Source organism: Mustela putorius, unplaced genomic scaffold (genome assembly GCF_011764305.1).
Source record: "Mustela putorius furo isolate JIRA1106 unplaced genomic scaffold, ASM1176430v1.1 tig00003858_pilon_pilon_pilon, whole genome shotgun sequence".
Classification (NCBI taxonomy): Eukaryota; Metazoa; Chordata; class Mammalia; order Carnivora; family Mustelidae; genus Mustela; species Mustela putorius.
In genome coordinates, this window is record NW_025422010.1 from 29,627,130 (window position 1) to 29,641,784 (window position 14,655).

General features: G+C 39.1%; 1 protein-coding gene across 32 annotated transcripts in view; it reads left to right on the top strand.

Annotated features, from left to right (window-relative positions):
• DTNA (dystrobrevin alpha) overlaps positions 1-14,655 on the top strand; it is a 356,122-nt gene that overhangs the window by 260,890 nt on the left and 80,577 nt on the right. For all 32 annotated transcript variants that reach the window (XM_045065499.1, XM_045065500.1, XM_004752311.3 and 29 more), the window contains 2 exons: positions 3,188-3,401; positions 14,237-14,322. In XM_045065499.1, the coding sequence (XP_044921434.1) occupies positions 3,188-3,401; positions 14,237-14,322 (300 nt within the window). The remainder of the gene's footprint in view (positions 1-3,187; positions 3,402-14,236; positions 14,323-14,655) is intronic.

Consider the following 14,655-nt stretch of genomic DNA (forward strand, 5'->3'; position numbering starts at 1 on the left):
ACAAATAAGTAAATAAAATATTTTTAAAAAAGAAAAAGAAAGAAAAAGAAAGAATACCACCATCTTTCCTGGGACCACAGCAGCAGGCTCCAGCCACTTCTGCCCTGCACGCCTGTCCATGTCAATTACTCTCTTCCCTTACAGTCTGAAATGACATCTTTAAGCTGCATTTCTGAGCATGTCACTCTATTTAAAACCCATGTCTTCATACTTTCAGCATAAAGACCCAAATACCTGCCAGAGCTACAGGGCTCCTCCAGCCTTATCTTGTTCCTCTGGCCTCTTCACAAACCATCTCCTAATCCCCTTTTGTACCTAGCACCCTGTCTGTCATGCGAGGTCATCATTTCTGATTATCTTGTGTGATTGTGAATCATGTCTCTATCCCCACCTGACTGTTAGTTCTCTGAGGCAGGAACAACATCTTTGCATTCTGAACCCAGACAGATCCCCAAGGACTAGATCCAGAGAATCTCTAGATGAAGCATAAAGGGAATAAATATAGGAATCCCAGTTCCCACAGAAATTAATTTAATTCCTCAAGAAATTAAATAAATAAACAACTTATAGATGCCATCTCCTTGGAAGTACTTTGGTTGCCAAATTGAAAAACTGGTTGAAAAGCATTAAGAAACAAATAATTTCTGGGGTGCCTGGGTGGCTCAGTTGTTAAGTGTCTGCCTTCGGCTCAGGTCATGATTGCAGGGTCTCAGGATCGAGCTCCACATCGGGATCCCTGCTCAGTGGGAAGCCTGCTTCTCCCTCTTCCACTCCCCCTGCTTGTGTTCCCTCTCAGCAATTGCTGTGTCTCTCTGTCAAATAAATAAGTAAAATTTTTGGAAAAAAAAAGAAACAAATAAATTTCCTTGTGTGATATACAGAAAAGATAACAAATTTGCCATCACGTAAATCTGAATTGCTCCAAATCTAATAAACATTTAAGCATTTCAGTTAGAAAGTGATCTGCATTCTTCTGTCCCAAATCAGAGATATGCTTCAAAGTTGTGTTTGTTTGGTTTTGGAGGTTTTTTTTATATGATTTATATTGTTCATTTATTCAAGTGTAATGTACTGTCTCGGTGTATCAGACACTCCCACAACTGACTTCGTGATTTTTTCCCATTTAAGGAATACCGTCCCTGCTTTGTAGATGAGGAAAATAAAGCTCCAAGTCTTTGAGGTTAAGAGGGCATGCACTTGTAGGAGGAGAGCCATGTTTGGACGGAGGTCTTCAGACTTCAAGTCCAGTGTTTATTGGAAGATTCCCAAGCCCAGAATTCAATATATGTTAGTGTTGTTTTTTAAATATAGTGTTACACATGAGCAAAGAGGTAGGAAACTAAAACTTGGGAGTTAGTAGGAAAGCATATATGGAGTGCTCATTTCTCAAGAACTGAAACGTAAGTAGTATTTCACTGAGAAAGACAACAGATCTGTTTTCAAATGCAAAGGTGTCATGAAAAGCGAACCTTAAATTTGGTGTCACTGTAGAGAAACTGGAATTCTCATACCTTGTTGTTGTGGATGGAAAATAGTACAACTATGTTGGAAAACACTCGGGAAGTTTCTCAGAAATTAAACGTACACTGACCATACCACCTAGGCACTTCATTTCCAAGTATTTACCAACAGAAATGGAAGCATATGTCAATACAAACATTTGTGCAAGACTGTTCATAGCAACTTCATTCATGATCACCCAAAACGGAAACAACCCAAGTGTCCATCAGCAGGTGAGTTGATAACCAAATTGTGACCTATCCATACGAAAGAGTACTGCTCAACGGTGTAAAGGAAGAAACTATTGTTACATGCAACAGCACGGATGAGTTTCAAGATAATTATACCAAGTAAAAGAATCCAGATCCCCCCCCCCCGCAATAAAAGAGTACATACTGTATAATTCCAGCTATATAAAATTCTAGAAAAGCATCTTGGAAGCTCTCTGTCTGTGGTTGCCTGGGCTGGGAAGTGGGGTGAAGTAAAAGGAACAGGAGAAAACTTCTAGGGCTGATGGAGATGTTCACTGTCTTGATTGTGGTGATGGTTTCTGGAATGTTATAACAAGACCTCAGCACAAACAGGGAAGAAAGAGAAATGAAATTCTCGATATCTTAGTGAAACTAACCATGACTTCAGCTTGGTGAGCTACTCAGTAATATAAGCCAAAGAACTATTTGTTCTTGACCAGGTTAGTCAAGGGATCTGTGATTAAGTTCTGCTGCTGCCTTCTAGAGATTACTTTTCCTTTTTCCCCTGCCTCTCTTCCTGCCTTCCTTAACTTTCCCCCCTTTATTTCAAACCTTATACTATGAAAAGTATATAAATAAATAAAAATATTTTAAATAAATGCAGGTTCAATATCTTTTCAAACACTAGAATTTGAGTGTGGTTTGCTTTTTCTTTTAAAGGGTCAGTGTGTACCTTGGAAAAATGCTTTCAAGCCAGATAGACTTGTTAATTTTAATCACAAGTGCTGTATACTTCAAAGTTGCTAAGAAACTAGATCGTAAATGTTCTCACCACAGAAAAAGAAATGGTAATTATGGGACATGACGTGTTCACTAATGCTACGGTGGTGATCACACTGCAATACAGAAATGTATCAAAATCAACATGTTGTACACCTTACACTTAAACTTACACTATGTTGTATGTCAGGTACATCTCAATATTTTTTTCAAATTTTTTATTTAATTTTTAAATTTTTTAATAAACATATAATGTATTTTTATCCCCAGGGGTACAGGTCTGTGAATCGCCAGGTTTACACATGTCACAGCACTCATCATAGCACACAGATCTCAATATTTTTAAAAAGTCAGAGAGACATGGATTTGAATGCCAATTTTGCCGTCCACTGGCCTTGGACCTTGGCACTTGTCAATTAACTTCCCTCACTTTCTCTCACGTAACATAAAGATAGTAGTTGTATTTCAAGGGTCATTTTGAAGATGGGCAGTAACCGTCTACTGTGGTTTTCAGGAAATGATTTTCTTCCTATTATACACATCAAGTCTTTGAGCTCTTCTTTGTCTCTGTACATTTACTGTGTCAACCCCTACAGAAGTCGATCCCATATTGAAGGCTGTGAGGGTCCTCGACAAAACGGTACGTGTAAAATAATGAACTTAACCTTTCCCCGCATTTTGGGCTGATGTGTTCCCTCTGCTTTAATTGTGTGTAGTGCACCTGGTGGACATTTGGAACGTCATAGAAGCATTGCGGGAAAATGCTCTGAACAACCTGGACCCGAACATAGAACTCAGTGTGGCCCGCTTGGAGGCTGTGCTGTCCACCATTTTCTACCAGCTCAACAAACGGATGCCAACCACTCACCAAATCCAGGTGGAGCAGTCCATCAGCCTCCTGCTAAACTTCCTGCTGGCGGCCTTTGACCCGTAAGCTCCCTCTTCGGATATCTGTTCCTCTCCACATGTTTGGTCTCTCCTTCCTCTTGTCCTTCTTGGTCTTTCTTCCAAATAATTTTCTGCAAGTAACCAACCACCTCTTTTTTTCTTGACCAGATACTTAACCTCGATAAAGTTGCTCAATGTGTAACATCCATTTCAAATGCTCTGGAGAAAAACTAGGGAGTAAAATAGAACCATAGGAAGTTGAGGACAGTCGTATTTTCTAGGCTGACCTTTATTTAACTCATCCCACGCTTCCTAAAAGCTATGGTTGTCTGAAAGTGTGGTATGATGGCATGACTATGGAGCAGTTCAATGAAGCATAAAGTGGGAGGATGTTTTTAACTCTCTTTTTTGCAGATTGGCTAAGACAGTGTTTCTGAGGTGTCATAACAAGACCCTAGAGCAAACAGGCAGGAATTGACAAGGGTTTCCTGACCAGCCTGGTGAAAGTAACCATGACTTGCATTATGGGATCTGTCAATAATGTGCCCTCTAAAGCCATGTCATGCCGTCCACACAAGACAGTTGAAACTCAGCCTCATTATCTTATAATTTCCTCATAGAATCAGAGGATTTCAGAGCTGGCTGAAATATTAAAGATTGTTCTTCCAAATCTCTCATTTTACAGAAGAAAGACCTGAAGCACAAAGAGACTGTGGCTTGTCCAGTGTCTCACGACTGGTTAGGGGCAGAGTAGGGATTTAGGTATTCAGCTAAGATTTCCTTTCCAAGGCATATGTGGCAGCCTTGTGAATTGTAAAAACTCCCCTGAATTACTTTGTCAGCCTAAGATTTCAAAAGGTCTTTTGCTGATAGCCTCTAGTCTAGATATAGTATCAACATCTCCACTTTCACTACTGGTTTTGAATATTAAAAAGGAAAATTGCTAACTTGACCTTTCAGCGATCGCATTTTAAGACTCTCGAAAGATTTTGCTTGGTCTCATTGTCTGGCCAATGCCTGGGTATATTGAAGCCCGGCACTGGAGATGTTCCAGCCCGGCTAATGTTATTATGCCACTCATAAAAGTCACCAGCTGTCACTTTACAGCCTAGAGTGGTAAAAGAATTATTTCTGCTCAGTTTGACCAGCGTAGATTATTGTCTTGGGATGTTTATATTTTGAGTAATTCTCGAGTTGAAATAAACAGTTCTAAAATAAGCAGTCCAGCTTGATAGATCCCATGCTTAGCCTATGCAGACTTCAGAACTGATGTACTGCTTTGGCCTAATCACTATGGTAACTGAGTGGCAGTAAACTAGGAGAGGCTATGGTTCCACATGACAGGTGACAGAATGGAACCAGGCTATGGAATGACTCTAAGGACATTTCCATCCTGCCCCCTTGACAAGAGCACAGAAGCTTCCAGACTCGCCACTAACCTCTTCAGAGCACTTATTTGTTTTAAGTGGAACAATGGAAAATATAAAAAGAGAACTAAAATTCTTACCAAATCTTAGAGTATTCCTGAAGGATTCGTAAGGGCTCAAAGGTAAAAAAATAATTTGTATCCACTCCGTAAGTACAGAAATGGGGCCAGATTAACAATAAGGAAGGGGGATTTTATGAAATACATGAGAGAGGTGATATATACATATATTATATTTTATTATGATACAATATACTGTACCTCAATACTTCTTGTGTCTTGAGAAATACACAATAGAGTTAGTTTTTCATTTGTGTTTGGAAATATTGGGAAGATCACTTTGAAAAAAATGACCTGCATATATTCTCTAAACAGCTACTGATAATTAGTTCAAGATTGATGAGTGCTAAGCTTATGGACTATCCCAAGGTAAGGAAACATTGACATGAATATTCAAATGGAATTATTTGTTTGGCTCTTCTTCTTCTTACAGATAAAAAGGGCCCTGACGTATACTTCCAATAACCTCATTATAGTAGATTTTTTTTAAACATCCACATAGAGAAATCTCATTTTAAAGATCTACAGACACATCCACGTAGAGACCCCCATCTACAGATACTTCTGCCTTCTCTATCTTGGCATAGCAAATGAGTATAGGCAGTTCTGCTGATACTCACATTTCCATCTGATGGCTTTTGAAATTCTAGATGATGTGAGATGTGCGCCATAAGGAAGCATCACTAACTGGGAAGAGAATATAACCGGAAATATTCACTTAGAAGTGAATATAAGAAGAGAAACTTAAGAATAAAATGAATGTTCAATTCCATTTCTTAAAATACGCAACTCCTATTTCTCCAAAGAGATCCAGTGTGGAAATCTGGTGTCACTTCCTCCCACCTATCCCACGACAGAACCCAAGTGTTTAAGGGAGCCTTCTGCATGTTGGTAGATGTGAATGAGCCCTAGTACATCAAAGATAGGTTGTTGCTCTTATAGAATCACTGAAACATTTGGGAGGGTTTTCTCTCATTTGTGGTAATTTAAATGAACATATAAAAACCAAGGGGAAAAACTCTAAAATAAAAATTAAATCCTGCATTCTAAAGAGGTGATCTTTATACATTTTTTTTAAAAAAGAAAGTATAGCGATTTAAATTCATGAAGAATGAGAATAAGAAATTGCATTCAGAGAAACTTGGTCATTGTTTTAGTAGTGCCTTAAAATTCACCAGACCCAGGGAGGTGGAGTCTACCATGACAATGGTAACTTGAAACGAGGTTCAAAGCCCACTGCACTTGGCTATAGCCTTGAGAGCCAGACTTGCCTTCTCACGCATAGTTCCCCAAAACAGCACTCCTTCCTTCTCTCCCCCCAAAAAACACCTTGCTCTCAGTTTTTACACAGACATGCTTACTGCAGACTGCGGTCAAGCTTCTGGCTCTAAGTTGTCTCCACCGAGTCAGCCTCTTAGGAGGTAGAGAGTGCGTAGCTGCATATGCAGGATGATTTCTAGAATGTTAGGACCTAGCATGTGTGCCCAATGGCTCTACTTATGCTTGTCATTCTGTCTCTGAATAGTCAGGCTCTTGAGTCTAGAAGATTTTTGTTCTTCCTGACTTCCCTTCTAAAAATGGCTGTACCTAGCAGGAGTCAAGCTGTCATCGATTACCAGCTGACCGCTAACAGGTCTTTCCACCCAGGACACTGTCTTCTCCAGGGTCCTTAAGGAAATGGGCAGATACACCTGGGAAGAGTGGGAAAAGAGGTGTCAAAATTAAGGAGCAGGGACCGAAAGGGAAGAAAGATATTGGGAAACAGTCTGAGCCTTTATCTCCATCTTGTCTCTTTCTTCTGCACACCTCAGGAATGAGCCTACTGCCTTCCCTTATTTGCTGACCACCTGGCAGCAGATTTTCTTCTCACCGTTACTGTTATTTTTGAGAAATAGAAAGTAACGACAGTAAAACAACATGGCAGCAAGTTACAAGATGATATTTTTTTTTTCAACAGCTTTATGGAGGGATAATTGTGATCTTGATATTAATTCTTAGAAGTCTAAAGTGGCCTTTGGGGGGGGGGTCACAGAACTGGTCCACTGGGAAGCCCTTCCCCTCTCCTGGCTGAGCTGACTCCCACTGGCCCTGACCCCACTGTTCCTCACACTTGAATCCGCTCTTCCGTTATGGTGCATGTCTTACTGTGTGTATGACCCCCCCTGAAAACTACTTCCGGGTCATGTCTCTACATGCACAGCCCTGAGACCGTATCCAGCTCAGAATGAACTTGTGAATGAATGAATGAATGAATGAAGATCAATGATTGACTTTTCTTAGCTCATCACACTGATTTCTTCTCATTCTTTTTCTGAAATCAAGTCCTCCTAAATCTCTAGTATCTTACCAAGACTAGTGAGTCCAACTTTGCCTGACACCTAGGTTCATAACCTCTATTTTTACTTCTGCTCCACAAGAGAAGAAAATCAGATGTCTATGGCTACTAATGTGGGGGTATCCTATTTTCACCAAAAAGCGTCATCATGGTTCTCTTACTCTCTTCTTACTTCCCTGGGAAACATGAACAACTTCAGTCTGTTGACTTCATCTCTCTTCAGTTCACTAGAATCTTCCTTCTTAGGGAAGGTCCTTCTCAGGTAGATTATGTGATAGTGGCCTTGTTTTTAGCAAATGTTTTCACATATATTCAGTCATACGAATATCACAGTAGGACAATGATAAATATTAAAAGGAACAAGGACATTCCTATGATGTCAAGCTATATTATTAATGCCACTTCTCCAATGATAGTAATAATATACTAATTGTAATAATAGCTAATGTGTTGTCAGCATTTTCTGTGTGCCAACAATCCTCCCAGTTTGACACAGTGTGATTACAGGTGAGTTGAATGGGGGAAAAAAAATCCTATTTTTCAGGCATCAGGATATATTCAGCTCTATTCATGTTTTCTGTTTCTTTTTTCTTAATAAGAATTAATGTACATTTCCCCCCCGCCCAGACCTACCCTACTTTTCAGGATATCTTTAGCAGGCTCACATTCCTCACCTTTCCAGTTTGCTGTTATTTAGACAATCTGACAGAGCGTATGTGAAGGAAATATTTGGATTTAACTTTTATTACATTGTAGATTTCGAGTCAGTTTTATGACAGTCATCCAGAACTCCAAATCTATCGTATAATAGTCTTTCACAGGGAATACAAAATCCTGGTATTTTCCTCTCTGCTTGATGTATTGCACCTTGCTGAGCCATTTGAACATCCATTCCCACTACTGAGCCCCCCGGCCCCACCCCCTGGCGCTACAAAGGGTACCAAGGGCACTATTTCAGACACATGGATATAGAATATTCTGGAACTCTGCCAAAACCCTTCTGCCTTTTGAGTTTTAAAGATGATTTTGATGTTTAATGTAGGATGTACTACAAGTACGTGGCCCTTTCTCAGTGCACCAATGAAATGTATCGTTCACATATTGAGGCTGTGAGGATGTGTGAGAGCAAAGAAAGAAGAGGTCTATAAAACCAAATGTTCTCTTTTCTTTTTACTATCTGTATGGCCAAAACTAGATACTTAACATAGTGTTTGCCTGGTGATTCTTTTTTCTTACTACGTCTTAAATTCAAGATTTCCACAGAACATTCTCCTCTAATCACTAAAATTTTGTTCTAGTAGAAAAGAATTTGTTCCAAGATTTTCTACATGTCGCTAAAATAGGACTATAGGACTTCTTTTTCAAAGTAGTTTCACAATTGTAGATAAAATGAACAACCTAATGTCACTCACCTTTATGTCAGACTTAGACTTGGTGTGAGTGGCAAATGGAGTTTCATAGGTGTAAAGTTCTGGCCCCTTGCATTCTGGAGAAACTCCTGGCAAATTCACATGGGGAGGTGTTATGAAGAATTCTTTTCCCAAATGTTTTACTAACATGAAGGGGAGCCCAAAGAGATGCCACAGCCCACTGAGGGATTTCTATCTGTTCACATGTTAACTTCACTTACCCAAAAAACGAGAGTAATCATGGATGTGATCACTTCAAAAAATCAAGGTGTCACACAAGTGCACAATCTAAAATTAAGGACCGTAAGGTCAATTTTTGTAACTTCACCCCAAAACTTAGCACTTCTCAATATAAAACTTAAGGGGTAGATCAAAATTTCCTTTCACATGTACATTTATTTATTTAATTAACATGTATTAAGAGTTTGCTTTGCGCTAAGTGCCACACACATTATGCTGGGGATGAAAGACGCCACCCTTTTAAAAATGTGTATTAAAATTAACTGGTTTTGACTCTTTTTCTCCAACAAACTATGAGCCAACTTGGGGGGTAGGAGCCATACTTTATTCACCTTTATATCCCCAACCTGTAAGGCATTGTCAATAAATATCTGTTGAGTTACAAAATCAGGGATCCATATGAACAAAATATTCCCAGATACAGACATGAGTTATGATAGAGGCGTGTTGTGAAAGCCAGAGGAGGAGACAATTTTCTCAGTTAATTAAGCCACCAAAATGTGTGAGAAAGAGCAATTTGAGTTCTATGCTCATGAAAATGCTTACCAAATGTTTTTGTGAAATGTGTTGGTATAAGAAGAGTTTCTCATTTTAGTACTCTTAAATAGAAAAATAATTCCTGCAGCCTGTTCCAAAAAGAATCAGTCAGAATTCAAATCCATTTTCAAGGACTTAAAATTTATCATGGGATTCTATCATTTCAAACAGGAAACGGGCTTGGGAACTTGGAGAAAATTTACATTCCCAAACCTATCAATATCGATTTGTTGTTTTCCCTTCTTGTCAAAAGCAGATTTTCTCTCCCAGACAACTTTTCCTTGAAACCAGTACCTTCTTAGTTCAAAGAAATCAGTTTGTCTCTGTGAGGTCATGAAAAAGCCCAGTGTAATGCAGTTTACTCACTTCTTATTATGATGAGTCAAACTTTAAAGTAATTTATGTTTTTAAGACAGAGACTCAACAAATCTTTGCATGTATTTTAACCAAAGGGTAAGTGCTTTCTGGTTTCCATTTTTAATCAGTCACCTCTTAGGAAGATTTGAAAATTTTCAGAGTGAGAAAACAAAGTATAAGGGAAATAAAAGATTTAAGGAAACACTGACTTATGAAGCAATTTCAGTTTATACTTTTGCTAATTTTTTTGATAGTCTTAAATACCCTTTAAGGTATTAATTATATACTGGTGTAACAATTTAACCTGGTTTTTTATCTCAAGCTAGAACTGGAAAGTGAAGTTTGCATTGGCAAGAGCTTCAGAATAACTGGCGTAAAAAACAGAATATATTCCATTTTGCCAAAATCCAAATAGTGGGGAGAAAAGAGGAAAGGGATGGATTATGCATTGTGTTCTTGCTCCACATTGACAGGGAAAATATTAAAATAAGTACAATTTTTACTTTAAAAATAAATAAATAATTTTTTTTTTAAGATTTTATTCGTTTTTTACTTGACAGAGAGAGAGATCACAAGTAGGCAGAGAGGCAGGCAGAGACAGAGGGGGAAGCAGGCTCCCTGCTGAGCAGAGAGTCCGACGCGGGGCTCTATCCCAGGACACTTAGATCATGACCTGAGCCGAAGGCAGCGGCTTAATCCACTGAGCCACCCAGGCGCCCCAATAAATAAAAATTTTTAAGGAAAAAAATGATAGGCTAATAGTAAATTTCATTTTAAATCACTCGGTGTGCCTCTTACAGTCCTGAAGAATCAGCTAGCAACTTTTGCTCACAAAGAACAGCTCACGTGATCCTGTCACTGATTCTAAGGCCCCGTCCACCCTGGAAGTGGACGGTTCTGACGGATACTCTTGTCTCCTGCATGCGGTATTCTCAAACCCAGCTGGCTGTGCTCGGTCTTTCTTTAGGTGATGCTCAGAACTGCACGTGAACTTGGAGATGTGCTGCCATAGCGTTTCGTAAAAACAAGGCAAGAGCATAGACTTTTTCTAGCGCTCTTCCTGGTGTTGCCGTTCCAAGGCTGTTTGGCCTGCAGCATTAGAGACAGTCCGCGTTTTTCATCCTCAGCACTCTTTGGCCGGTCCGCTTCTGGAGTTGTGGCCAATGGCCAGCATTCCATACGTGCCGTTTGACTGGTTTACTCCTAGAGGCATTGCGTGTGCAAACTCATTTTGGAACAATATGTCGCTTTCCTGCTCGTTTGCACAAAACTTCTGGGAGCTTCCTGTTATCCATCTTCATGAGCTTGACTTTCCACTTCCTAGATATGTAAGGGATTTCCCAAACTGTTCATGGATCAAATGGCCCTGGTCAGGGATGATTCCCAATGAGCACAACTCTTGTACTGTCCCCCTGGGGATATCCCAGCAATTCCCTACTCCTTGTTTCCTTTGTTAATGCCACTACTTTTATCACAAAAAAAAATAAAAATAAAAATAAATAAAAATTAAAATAGGGACCCTGATCCCAAGATGACGTTAAGTAATGGCTTTTGTTACAGAATCTTATCGAAGGCCTTTAGAAAATCTTTCTCCCAACCCCCCACCCCCACCTTTTTTCATCCTGTTAGGTCTACTGAAGATGTTCTTTAAAAAAGACCCACATGTATTTGAGTCCTGGTTTTCAACCTTTTGCACTGTGGAGTCATTCATCTCCACTCACTCCCTAAATTCCTTCGAGGTTTATCTGGGGCTGAGCAAGGTCTAAACTCACCCAGCAGTGGTGTGCTTCCCATTCCTGCATACCCCCTGAATCCTTCTTAGTGAAAGGGTCACCTTTGCAATCTGGCACGCTGGCTTGCATAACAATACATTCCAGTGGCCTAATTTCACCCTTGAGTTCCTGCAAAACTCTCATTGAGCTGCCCTCCGCTGGGTGATTTATCTAGATTTATTATGTCAATTTGGCAGAATAGCTCTGATACAACCACTCCTGGATGTAATAGCATTAATCTTGCATTTCCAAGAACAATACAGAACTGGCGATCTTCCTGTGATCTTCTTCATTAAAAGCTAAGGTTTAAGAATTCATTTGTGAGCTATCATCATTTCATCCTGTGGAGAACTCTCTGTGCCAGCATTTTCTGTGCTCCATCCTCTTTCATGAGTTAAATTGTTCTCTCCGATTCCTTGAAAGAAACTTGTATTGCTCTTAAAGTCTCACATATAATGTTCTTCAATTTCTCTGAGTCATAAAGACTACTTTATCACTTCATTGGTCCTCTTCTTCCACACTTGGTAGATATCCCTGTTCTCACAATTTGAACCATGCTTCAGCTAAGGAAAGGGAACTATTTATTTCCTAAAATAAAATTGTGATACTTCTGGTTATCCATGCAGTTGGGAATACAGTACACATGGAATAATTTTGAATGAGGCTTTTTTTTTTTTTTACAAAATCATTGCATTTTTCTTACAGCTACCTACTCTAAAATTAGCAAACAACTAAGGGAGTAGTCATTCCAAATTCTAGGGGCACCTGTTCTAATGATTAGTAATCATTAATTAACATAAGAAATATATTGTTCTTCTGGGGAAGACTAAGTGGAAGGCGCTAGGAATTCAACAAATTGAGAAGATACGGCCTCTGTCCCCAAGGATGTTACAGTGTGGGGTCACATTACATGCAGACATGTAAATAAACAAATTGAGTTCACTCAATGAGATAGGTGCCAAATAGTAGGTGAAAGTGGAGAGCCGAGTATTTGCCTACACATTTCAGAGCCAAGTGAGTGATGATCCTGAGCTGAGTCTTGATGAATAGGTAGGAGAGAGGGTCCTGGGCAAAAGCAGTAGGAAGGGCAGGGGCATTAAATGTGGGACTAGGGCGCAGAGTTTAACAGAAATGGTAGCAGGTAAGACTAGAGAGCACAGGTGAAGTCATAACCATACCCTGTAGGCAAACAGGCAATCAGAGATTTAAATAATGAAATAATACGGTAGAATTTGTGATGCGAGTGTGCAAGCAGAGAGGTCATTTAAGAAGTGACGACAATGTTCACTCAAGAGCTGGTGAGGCAATGGTAGTTCAAATGGAAAGCAGGGAGTAGGTCTAACATCCAGGTAGGAGGTATAGTTGAGTCCCTCAAACATTTATTCAGGTGGTGAGGAATTAAAGAAGAGAATGAAGTCAAGGGTAACCCCTTCCCGGGGGTTCATTTTTGGGTAACTAGGTACATGGTAAGTCTGATAACCAGAAGCAGGTTAGTAGTGGGTTGGTCTGAGTACGATGGGAACGCTTTGTGAAGAGCATGAGTTCTACTTGGAACATACTTGGTTTGACATGAGGTATCCAAGGGAAGATTATTTCTCCTAAGTATATAGATCTGGTGCTTAGGCTTAGAAGATAAATGGGAGAGGCACTGGCATAGGGCTCAGTCAGTTCTACATTCTGACTGGCTATATTTAAGGTCCTATGCTGAGTATGACAGCAACAAGGATGAATGACAAATGATCTGTCTCTGGAGTCCAGTAATGAACAAAGACACAATTATTTATTATATCTTGTTCTCCGAACGTGTCATATATATGGACCTTATTCATATAAATGATGTTTTCTTTATACTAAACCCTTGTCAGTATTGACAATACTGACTTTTCTTACCTTTCAGCCCCATTATTATTTTGAATAACTCCTTTGATCATTCTTAAGAATAGCAACTATCAAAGAAATGAATTACTAATGGGATACACTTTCTAATTCCAAGGACACAAGAATAAACAGTTTATCCTAGCTGGAAACTCATTTAGCTGAAATATTACACTCGTGGCAGTGTGCCCTTTATATCCCATTATATCACATTTTGTGAAGGACAAGTTAGTTATACTTCCTGAATCAATGAAGATTTGGCAGATCTGGTGTCCTTTAGGTTGAAGGAGCTCTAACAGAGCTCTTCCTTTTTTGCCTCTTTAAAATATCAGCTCTCTTTGAAAAATAAATGTATCACATACACACAGTCAGCTTGTGGGTTGGAAATGACGGGTGAAAAAAGCTGTGATGGAAAATTCCCCATAGTTACTCTAACAAAATTCAGGAATTCTCTGACCAAAAAAAATTTCTTTCTGAAACCTTGTCTAAATAAGCTATAGAGACTGTGGAATCATCATGCATAAAATTATTTTATGAAACCCAGGGTAAAAATCATGTTCTGTAATTGTAATCTGTAGCTAAATAGTATCTATCCCTCTAGATGCCAGTTTATGCTCTGAATAAGTGACATATACAAACAATAACTTGAAGGTTCTGCTCTCTTGAAAAAAGGAAATATTGAATAGACAGCTTTTCAGAAATTTGTGTTGAATTGTATTCATGGTCTTTTCTAAAATGGATATGTTCACATAATTGTACGCAGTTACAGTGTCCTATGATTTCTACAGAACAGAAAATATCAGATCTCATTACTGAAAGTTCTCCAAATGACATCTTTTTTTTTTCCCCCTCTTATCATTAAACAGGGAAGGCCATGGTAAAATTTCAGTATTTGCTGTCAAAATGGCTTTAGCCACGTTGTGTGGAGGGAAGATCATGGACAAATTAAGATGTAAGTTATTCTTGGTGTCTCTGCTTATCCCTCCCGTGTACTCCCGTGTCCTGCTGCCCATTTTACTTTCCTCATTCTATGAGAGTTGTTTGAAATGTAATCTTCACGGATCTTTGGATTTGATCACAGAAATATTTTCATATTAGATAAATGTTAATGATATGAATGTTTTCCTTCTACTTATGGATTATTATTAGCTATAGCCTGTTGAGTATCACCAACTAGACTTCTTATAATATTAAAGTAAGATGATATCCTTTCAAGTTCATTGCTCTATACAGCCTTACAGGCATAAATCCATATTCATAGGGATGTGAAGGCCATGTTGGGCAA